Consider the following 11165-nt stretch of genomic DNA (forward strand, 5'->3'; position numbering starts at 1 on the left):
AAGCGAGGCGATTCGTTATTGCGGGCACAAAACTCTGGTCAGCATTATTACTGAGTATGCGCACATTTTCAGCGAAGAAACTGTGGGGGTAATGGCGACGGATTCAGACACGAATGCTATCGCCGATTTTGATATAGATGAAGTTATAGATTGGGACAAGCACGATATTCCTTCAAAGGTCTGTTAGGTGTTCACTTACGTAACTTTTTACACCGGGAAAGAAATCGCTTCCCCATAAATAAATCGGTAAGACTCGATCAAAGTTAAACACCGAAAGACCTTCTAGAAAGTCACTCTTGTTCCCAGCTCTTGCGGAATCCTGGAAAGTGGCCGTGTCTCTTCGAGATAAGATTTCTCGAAGATCGTTCATAGCACCACAGTGACTATGATGTGATCAAAGTATCGTCGGTCGCTAAATTTTCGGGGCTGACCTCGTTTTATTCGTTTTTTTTTTTTTTTTTCGTGCGTGCATGGATTTGAGAAAATACAAATGAAGCCAGAGGTGATTCGAAACTCTCGACAAGAGTTCGACCAAGATAATGGCAAAGAAGCATCAAAAGTGTGGTCGTATTTTTGAAAAATATGACGTGTTGAGAATGTTAAAAGCTGTTTGCAACTGGATTAAATCATAGGGAAGGGTAGGCCGATCAGTCGCAGTACGGAAAACAGGCTTAAGATCACTGGATGAGGATGAAGCTGTGTTTATTCGGGAAAAGCCGTATTAACACGCGGTTTGACGGTCATGTACATTAGAAGGGCAAGTTACTGATGGAGTTTTGTGATCGGACCGTAGCTTGACATGTGAAACATCCTATTAATTATTCATAGAATTTTGCATCCCCAGTAAAATCTTGGCGTAGAATTTATCGACAGCTTCAGTGTTGGATCAAATTAAGCGGAAGTGTTTTATTTTGTTTTTTTTAGGGTTTAACTTTTTGTTTTGGTTTTGTTTTTTTGTATGAAATAAGGATGGTTATATTACATTACACTGTAGCTCAAGTACAATTCTAATTCCTGATCAGAACAACTCGGATAACTCTCTTGTTTTACATTTTAACATATTCGCCACTTTAGATGGTAACGTACATCTGTCATATTATGAATACGGAATTCTGGTAGCATACCACATCGTTAACTCACCATATATTTGATAAATGTGAACCTTTTTGGAATCTGATCTTTATGTAAATTCTGACAAAAAAAACAACTTCACAAATTTTCCATGTTAAAAATTATCAAAGAAGAACATACTGCCATTTTTCTGGTGATGATTTTGATGGAAGATGCAAAAACAGAAACATGGTCTGAAAATGATCCTAACATGATTTTGTTGGAGATTTTCACGTTGAATTTTCTTTGTGATTAGGACATTGAGTTTGACCAACTTCAAAGTTTGAATGTAGCAGGATCCAATGTGGTTTCAACACCCACTACACAATCATCGGCAACAAGTTCTCGGAACAGTGGAGGGAATGAAGGTCTGGTCCTGGACAGGAGCTTGCATCATAGCCGTGACCCTGGAACAGCTATTGTCAGTTTACCCCAAGTAAGAAAAAAGTATTTTCTTTCAAAATGATGTCCATTACTTCCTGTATGTTTGGTTTTGTCTCACCGCCAAATCACATCTGATTTCTCATTGTAACATCAAATGTTGCTAAAGAAACAAGTGATGAGTAAACAAAAGCTGCAGTCAATTTTCCTGTATGTATGTTTCTCTCTTATTACTGATTAAGAGTGATATGCCCACCCAACTTGCAAATCTGTAAAGTTTTGTACGAGTAAGGAGACTGAACAGCACAATCTAGAGGTTTTATTTTTAACCTTTTTTAAATTTTCTTAGGTTCCACAATCCTCAGCAATAAATCCAGTATTTCCTGGAGACCCTAGCTCTTTGTTAAATGATATCCGTCAGGAGTACCTTCATGCACAGAGTATTGTGGGACGTTCTAGGACGCCACCAACTCCAACTTTTCCATCAGAAAACTTTGATTTACCACCAATTACACCACCTGGATCAATGCATGGTCATTCAACCTTTACTGTTGGTCAGCAACCTCTGAGAATGGCCCTTTTAGCAAATCTGAATAGGCCAGCAACAGTTCAACCACCGATGCCCTCCTTTGTGCAGACAAACCTCCCTCCCTCTATGAACAATGTTAGCATGAATCCTCAGCTTCAGTCAATGGGAAGTGACTCTAACATTGAGCAACTCATTGACGAAATTGTAGAGCGAGATATGCCTCAAGGTGTCAGTGAGCCAATTGTATTCACACCTCAAGTTCCACAGGAGCCAAATCCTTCAACAGCTCATTTACAGATGGCATCAGATGCTTTACAAAAGGGCATTTCCTCTGGGCCTGTTCGTTCATCAAGTCCTGGACAGTTATCAGTTGCTCCATCAGTTTCAGCTGTCAAAAATACACTACCTCTTGGAGTAGTAACAGGAGGAAGCCCTTTAAATAGTGCCAGTAGTCCAGGAAGTCCACTTGCATCATCCAGAAGTCCAAGTCCAAATGTAAAGCAAACAAACCATGCTGGAAAATTATCTGCTTCAGTAAGGTCCACAAATCAAACTGTGAGACACCCATCACCTAGTATGCAGCCTGGCTCTCCACTGCAGAATATGGGAGGGTTGTCTCCCTCTCAGTCATCAGTGAAAGCCACAAGGACATTTTCTTCACACAGCCCTCAGATTCTAACAAGTTCTAAGATGCTACAAATGGCTGTTCCATCAGTTGTTGCATCTTCAAGTAGCAAAGCTGGGTCATCTCTTTCTCAATTTGGGATAAACTCAGCAAAGTTAGCACAGAGTAATGTTCCCATTAAAAGTAATGTGGAAGGAACAGGTGTACATTCTCAGGGTTCTAGAATTACCACGTCAGCACCTGTAGTTCAATCAACTAGTCTACAGATCCAGGGAGAAAACATGGCTACTCATAATATAGGTGTTTCTGGTACAAATCCCAACAACATGCCTACGCAGAAAATTTTGCAAGGGACCATTATAAATCCAGTTGCTACCCAGTCTGGTGTAAAACACAATCAAACTAATCCGTTACAAGCTTTCACATCAAACCCGGCATTGTTGAGTCAGCTTGTAAAAGCCATTGGACAGCCTAAGCAACAGGGACCAACTAGTCAGATTGTAGCATCAACAGGAAATATTCAGACTGGTCAACCACTTATTTGTTATGTTGTTCCACAAAATCCAACATCAGGAGCTCAGAGTTCACAAGTCACCAAATCGTCTCTTCCTGTAGCTGCATCAAATCAGCCTGTAAAAATGATATTAGTTAATACAAATTCAACTCTTAAATCACCTGTGTCAGTGAAACAGCAACCAACTAAAATGACTTTAATGAATGCAGCTAATTCTGGTTTGAATTCCAAGAATGTGTTATCTTTGTCTCAACATGGGGGTGCTAATGCTCAACTGGAAGCTATCTCAAATCCAAGCATTGGTAATCTATTGTCATATGCAAAATCTGACCCTTTATCTTTAAGTGGAGTTAATGGTGAAGCAATCTTAGCACAAAATAATGCAGAACCCTTTATGCAGCTGGGTACAACAGTGCAAAAAATATCTCCTGGGTTGTTTGTAAATAGTCCACATGGGAAACAAAGTTCAACGACCATAGGATCAACACAACCAAGTAGTATACCTCTGCAACAAACACCTTTGCCAGGTAGTGGTAATGTAGTTCAAATAACATTTGTCAATGAGGCAACTGCAATTAGTCAAGTGGTTGCTGCTACACCCTCATCTACATTGTCATCATTGTCATCAACATCAGGTACAAGCCAGGCTGTGTCGCAAGCCAGCATCAAACCATCTGCTCCAGGTCCTGCAGAAGACCAAATGTCATCACCACATGTTGCATTAAGTTCTAGCACAGAGCAAATGATTGGTGGGAATCACCAGGACAGTGATGATGAAGATGATGATGACAGTACACCTTTATCACAAGTTGCTGAAAGCCTAAAGAAGGTGACTGGTGCTGATGATGTTAAAAGAAAGAAAAAGAAAAAGAAAGATAAAGGAACTAAGCGTAAGAAGAGAGAAAAAGATGGTCTGGAGCTCAACAAGTAAGTGCATGAGTAACTGACTAATAATGAAGCCCAGTAATGGGTATGTACTAAAACCTGAAACAGCAAAACAGAACAAACAAAATGAAACAAGCCAAAGGACCAAAACGAAATGACCATAATGAGCAAAGCAAAACAAAACAAGTGAAACAAGTGAAACCACTGAAATGACTAAAACAAAAAAATCAAAATAAAATGAACCTATTGTAAGGACCACAAGGAAGTGACAAACAATCAAAGGAAAAAAATCAAACAATAGTCAATAATAATAATGAAATAAAATGAATGCCTAGGGGTGTCAGACATCAGCCAACATATGTGACTTGTTTTGATTATGGTCTACTCTAGGTTAACCTCGTGGGAAAATTCAGTTATCTCTCACTTGCCACTGGATATGTGTGAGGTGTCAAGGAAACCTTAATTTACAAAAATTCAATTTAAAAAAAGACATGGGCATAAAGGTTGTTGTTGAATACCAATATCTGTTTCTTCCTCCTTTCTGTATAGGCTTTGGTATTTAATATGACTGGTGTTCTGTCCTAGAAACTACATATAAGACCTTATTAGTGTCAAATTATAGTTTCAACTGCTCATGTGGTAGAAAAAAAGAAAGATGTGTGAGATGGCCTTAATGTTTGAAAGTCTTACATTTTCTGCTACATTCTATCCTCCACTCGTGTAACAAACAGACAAACAAAAAGTTATTTATCAATTGCGTTGATCCTTGCAGTGTCAGAGTGGTGGTTTTGTTTTGGTCATAGGAGATGTTTTATTTGGTTGTTACAGTCGTTTTGTTTTTGTTATTTCTGTTGTTTCGTTTTGAAAAATGTGGATACTAGATTGTGCATTTGCTCCCTAAGGTTGAGGAAAGGTCTGTTAGGGGAAGTTCACTGAACAGAAAGTACAGCTACATGTATTATGGGAAACTTACCCAGCTGCTTTTCTCTCCTTTTTTTTTTTCTTTTTTTCAATTTGGACTTTTCTAGGCTAGTAGCTAGGTGCTCCTTTACTGATTTAGTGAAATTACTCTGTCTTTACCGTAAATAGTTGAATGTAATGTTAAGACCTTTTTACAAATAAATGTTTCTCGTAATTTCTTTTGGTTTTTGTATAATTCATTAGAAATAACCTGCCAAAACACTCTTCTCCAATTGATGGTCAATGTAGTAAGAGAATTCCCTTAACTTAGAAGGAAGTTTTTTGTAGATTGAAAGTTAACGTTTTCAGATTTTGTCTTCATTGTTTAGGCCTCTTACAGCTTATGAGCTGTTTTTCAAGGAGACACAGGCAACCATACGCTCAAAAAACTCTGTGGTATGTTAAGCTTTGTATACACTTTTATGTTGAACATCAGTGCCATGATCTATGTGATACGGTCTCATCAACAATTTTGTGATTGTGTAATGATGTAGTTTTAAGGTTTTGCATATTAGGGCTCAGGAATACTAATGCATTTTCCTGTCAGTGAATATAACTGTGGCAAATATGACTGCTTCAGTCTTGTGTGAAGTACATGTACAATATCAGAGGAGCCAACCTCTGGGGATCTCAAACCTGGAGATTCTTTTTTGGACCAGCACACCCCCCCCCTCCCCCAACTGAATTCACTGATGTGACCCCCTTTCCCCCCCCCCCCCTCAATTTTTTTTTGGAATTGAAAAAAAAACCCACCACCACTGAGCAATTTTGCAAGAAAAACGTGGATCTATTTGTCAGGGTCTTCAATTGGTTAAATACTCATCCAATCAGACTCACTTGTATAGCAGTAACAAAGAAGAAACTCTCTTCTTTCTGTTTGCGACAAACAAAGTGCATCATGCAAGAAAATGAAGCCAGAAGTCATAATACAAGCTTAAGAAGCCAGATGATTTTGGAATTTTGGAACATATGGAGCTTAAATCCAATGTTGTGGGCAACTTATCCAAACTTCCTTTTATCAGGGAGTTTTGGTCACCTGTATGGGAGAGTGGGAGATTAGCTCTGTATCCAGGAGAGTTGGTATATATGCAATGTAACCCAGTGATAACTTAAAACAGAAACATATAGCCTGTATAGAGTATGTATGCTTCTGCTTAAAAGGAGTGATATGGGAACATCTAAGTGAAAAAATTTAGAGGTGTGCAAACTACAGTCCACTCTAAATAACTCAATGAGATAATCTTGAAGGAAACTGAAAAAGATTGGAGTTATGAGGAATTTCAGACGTATGACCTCTGAGGAGGAGGAAATGCATGTTTAATGAATTGTTCTGAGAGTCAGCAAGGGTTTGTGTTTTTGGGAGTTAACTGCATATGAGTTAAATAAAACTTCTTTAACCTGCAACTTCTTTCAAGCCTTTTCATATCATGAGGAATCTATTTGAAACTCCAACAAAATTGTTCTTGCTTGTACTGCAGTTAGCAAAACAATGTATTGATGTGGTACTGAATCTAGATTGTTACTTATTGCCCTTCAAAACATGTGGCTGCAGATTGTGCAGTTCATACTGGACAACATGTAGCTATAAGATTTGGCTGAGATAATGTATTAAATCCACAATTAATTTCCAACAGGCTCAGTTTGAAGAAATCAAGAAAATTGTGGACCAGATGTGGGAAAACCTAAATGAAAACAACAAAAAGGTATAATGACCCCACTGCTCTATTGTATACCCAGTTTTATTGTTTTTTTAGAGGGCACGGTAACGAATCCTGCAATTTGATTGGTTCTTTACCCGGTCAGTATTTTCCTATCTCTGCCCACGGGCCACGGTAACGCTTTCGTGAGTCACCGAGTACATCCCAACTTTCATTGTCATTTTTCATAAATATACCTTGTTTTCCGGCTGGGCAGTATTTTAAAGCAAACAAGTCGGTCACTACCTCAAGCCGATAAATAACTTATGAATCCTCTCTTTTCTCTCTCTCAAATCACTTTGGTTGACAGAAAAATATTGGTTTCAGAATGAATTTGTATAAACAATAGTGTCATTACGTTGGTTGACAAGCGGCCTAAAAACTGTCTGTAATTAATTTTAATCGTTCACAAAAAGTACCCAGAAAGTTAAAACGTGAGGTATTTGGTTACAGTTAAACTGAATGATGGAACTTTCGTTAATTTATCATCTGAATTTTCTCGAGAAAATTGTTAGTAGAGAAAGAGCGAGCAAAGTTTTAATTTAAGTTCTACAACAAATATACGCTCCCGTTGAGTCTTTCCAATTCCGTTCAATTTGGACATTTGTACCGTAAATTACACAACAGAAACTGAAGGAATCTTTTGAGAAAAGGCCGCATTAAATTCCCTTGTGTCTCGTTGGAGTGTGCCGTTCGAATTTAGTTTTTGTGAAGGAAAGACCAGATTTACACACGCCATTGCAGCAAACAAACGAGCAAACTCTCACAACTTCAAAATAAAAAGATTGAATTTACTCACAATTACTTTCCTCTCCGTTTACTTAATGAACAGAGGTAAATCTTCGTACATGAATGAATCGTCGATGAGAGTGAATAATACTTTCCGTTAGATCATTGACTGATTTTGAAGAAAACATTGTCGTGACAGTCCTTGCCAAACTAGTTCCGTTTTTCAAATGCTCTTATGCTTTTTTTTTTCTTACGCGCTCTCTAATTGACAGGTGTCAGATTGTGACAGATACTTGTAAAAATAATGTTTCAAAGTTTGTTTGGAAGCCTTTTAAATCACCTTCATCACCTCTATTTTAACTACCATTTACTCACTCAAAAATTGTTCAGTTTATGGAAGATCTTATCGTATTTTCAGCCCTAAATCATTCGGGTTCTTTTGGAAAGAATTTCGTCAAGTTTAAAAACAATAAATATGTTATTTACCGGCTAAGGGTTGGTCCATATGGTGAAAAACTGTGACCTCGGTCTTGAAAATGCTGCCCTCGGCCTACGGCCTCGGGCAGTATTTTCAAGACCTCAGTCACAGTTTTTCACCATACGGACCTCCCAGCCGGCAAATAACATATATTTACTGTTTCTCAACAGTCCTTTACCTCATAGTCTGTCTTCTCCTGGGCTGTTAGCTCTAGTCAGGCTCTCTTGTTACTGTGGCTTGTCAACATGTCATAGCTGATGAGCAACTCTTAGTCTGGTGTACTACTTTAGGGTGTGAGTATGTTTTAGGGGCTCAGGTACTAACACTGAAGGGGAACTTGCCTATTTAAACATAGTGCAATAATCTGCACCATGTCCCAGTCACAGGCATTGTCATCACAAATAACTTGTTTATTAAACTAGTTACACTCCATGCAGTCACACTGGTTTTCATTAAATGTAACTGGCCTTATCAATGAAATAAAGACAGCAGATGTGAGGGTTTCATGGATTTCAAATCACTTGTATTTACCATGTATAGGCTTTGCAAGAGAAAGCACAGCAGGAATATAAAAAATCACAAGAGGAACACCAGGCTAGAAAGTTTTTACAAGAGGTACGGGTGGATATCAAGAAAAACTGTCACAAAGTGTTTTACTGTGATTTTGAATTTTGGTTGAGGCCAGTGTGCCACTGTTATGAGTCATAGAGAGACACTGTTGATTGAGTGAAGTGCCACATATACTGATAGGCACATTTGATTTTTTTTTTTGTTTTTTTTTTTAATAATCCTATTTCTTGGATTGGTAAAAGTGTAGAATATGTTGGTCTGTTAGTTCTTAATTTTACTGCCATCTTTGCTAGTCTAAGGGTTTTCTTTTTCAGATTTCCTATAGAATTATTAGGTGCATTACTAGTGTTCTCTGTTCCTTTTAAAACAGGAAGAACCAACTGTAAAACTCAGGAAGATTGACAGAGCAGATTCTATATCATCACCCAGTGTGGGTATACCTGGTACATTGGAACCCAACAAAGACACTTCTGCTGTGGCTGTTGGTAAACCCCTGAGCCGTACTCTAAGTCAGACTCCTATGGCTGGAAAGCCAGTGGCAACCGTACCACCAATGGCAGCTAATAAGGCACCAACTGGCACAACAACTCAGTCAACAGTCTCTACAAAGGCTAAGGTCAGTGTGCAATGAAGAGAATAATCCCAACTTGGGCATAAATACAATCTTTACAGGAATTGATGATTTTTTTTTTTTTAGTTTATGGGTGTGTGTGATAACTGGCGCAGTAGCTGTTACCTAGTGGGTTTTGGAAAAGGCAGTGTATAATTGAATTTTTAAAGCACATTTGGAGACAGTTTTTAAGTTATTACATTCAAATTCTATATGCTTGGGCATTTTTCATGGAAAGATTATTCCCAAGGTAGTGATTTCTCAAAATTTGTTCTCTTTTGACAGAAGAGCAAAGTTACAGTGAAGCCAATAACTAAGCGAATGTGTCTGTGTGATGGTTGCAACAAGCCAGCGAGTACAACAAAGGAACGTGGCACTCAGTACTGTAGTAATGAGTGTATTGTCAAACACTGCAGGTATAAATCATCAAATTAATTTGAATAACTTAATACAGATTTATAACCAGTTTAGGTTTGAAACCATGAATAGGTATCAATTAACTCTGGAGTGACTTCATAGTCCTTTCTTCTGGCTTCATGAAAGGATAGGTGCTGTGGGGCCAACTACTGTTTGGGCTCAATGCAGAAATTTTTTCCTTGCAAGGCCTCATCCCCCCTCACCCCACCCCTTCCACAAAGTACTGTAAAAGTATTGGGAAAATCATGCAATCAGAAACACAGAAGACTTGAAATGTTCCTTGAGTTGTAGCTTTCAAGGTTAGAATTTGCATCATTGAGTAACAGGCTTCTTGAACCCTGTCAGCCGTATAATTTTTTTCCCCTTGATTACTTTTTTTTAATTTCTCCAATTTAAAGAGATAATCTTAGTAAACACTAAAGTTGTGCAATAAAAGTGTAGGTCATCATGCTTGTTTAAGGACTAACGACCACAGCACCTCTTTACCTGGTACATTGACTGAAAAACAATACTGTGTTCATGGAATACAGGTGTGCCTATTCACCTGATTATGTGATTTTTATGTGCAATATTGTGCAATACTGAGGAATCACCTTAACCCATCAAAATAACCTTGACAAATTTGAATAGCCTTTGTTTGAATTCTAACTTTCTTGTTTTGGTTTTAACTAAGAGAAGGTGATTATAACTAAGTGCAGCTTTACCAAGTATGAGAACTGCACTTTCCTGTGACATGGCCAATTTGTCTGCACTCTAATAAAGTTTTTCCTATCTCATGTCCCTTTCTTTAGAATGGTTTTCACTTCGTGGGTTGAGCAGAGGAACATGAAGTCAGACTCAAGCTGATACCGCTCTTGTTCATAAAAAGTTGAAAATAGTCAGTTTTTGGATTTAAAAAAAAATTGTTATCTTTAACAAACAGCATAGGCAAACTGAGTTATTTATGAAAGAGTGAGGTTGCTGTTATAATACTGCAACTGATTGATGTGATTGTCAATCCATGCACAAATTAAGGTTTTTTTTAGCTCTAATTATTGCTATATTAAGCACCAACTAAAGGTGAAGAAATCTTATTTCATGGTGATATGTAGATCAATAGGAAAAAGGATTTTGTTTATGTTCCTATTGTAAATGTTATAAGGTTAATTACAGTTTGTAATTCCCTGTCATATTATTTGTTCAATTAATAAAATTAATTGAGAGGGGACGAGTCTGTTTTGTACTTGTTGAATTGGTTTTATTCAATGTTGAAATGAAATCATTGTGTAAATTTAATCATGGGTAGGTAATAGTTGAATTACTTAAATTCTGTGTAAACTTGCTATAAAGTAAAACTTTGCAGTTTTACTTCTAATTGGTGGTGAAAAGGGAAGGAGCAACAATTGTTTTTCAGACTGGTCAGTTGTGGCTGATCCAGTTTCAAATCTCCTATGAATTTAATTGAGGGATAATCTATTAATCAGGAACAAACAAATGCATTTCATTGTTATCCAACATCCCAAGAGCATTTCTATAAATTGCTAATGTGGAGTTGAAGGTTGGTCAAATTCTTAGCTCAATTGAGAATGATTGTCAAACAATGAGGTCACTCTGTAAATCTCAGAATAGATTAACCCTTTAACTCCCATGAGTGACCAAGACAATTTCTCTTCACAATATC

The 11165-nt window shown here is 37.7% G+C and overlaps 1 protein-coding gene across 1 annotated transcript; it reads left to right on the forward strand.

The window, feature by feature from the left end:
* The first annotated feature begins 78 nt into the window (after nucleotides 1–78).
* Nucleotides 79–10715, forward strand: LOC131776095 (uncharacterized). Its single transcript, XM_059092235.2, has 9 exons — nucleotides 79–178; nucleotides 1367–1546; nucleotides 1841–4086; nucleotides 5334–5400; nucleotides 6639–6707; nucleotides 8449–8523; nucleotides 8849–9094; nucleotides 9374–9504; nucleotides 10297–10715. Exons 1-9 carry the CDS (start codon nucleotides 92–94, stop codon nucleotides 10349–10351), a joined length of 3156 nt encoding a protein of 1051 aa, XP_058948218.2. The 5' UTR covers nucleotides 79–91; the 3' UTR covers nucleotides 10352–10715.
* Nucleotides 10716–11165: the final 450 nt, after the last annotated feature.

The sequence above is a fragment of the Pocillopora verrucosa genome, chromosome 3, assembly GCF_036669915.1.
Source record: "Pocillopora verrucosa isolate sample1 chromosome 3, ASM3666991v2, whole genome shotgun sequence".
NCBI lineage: Eukaryota > Metazoa > Cnidaria > Anthozoa > Scleractinia > Pocilloporidae > Pocillopora > Pocillopora verrucosa.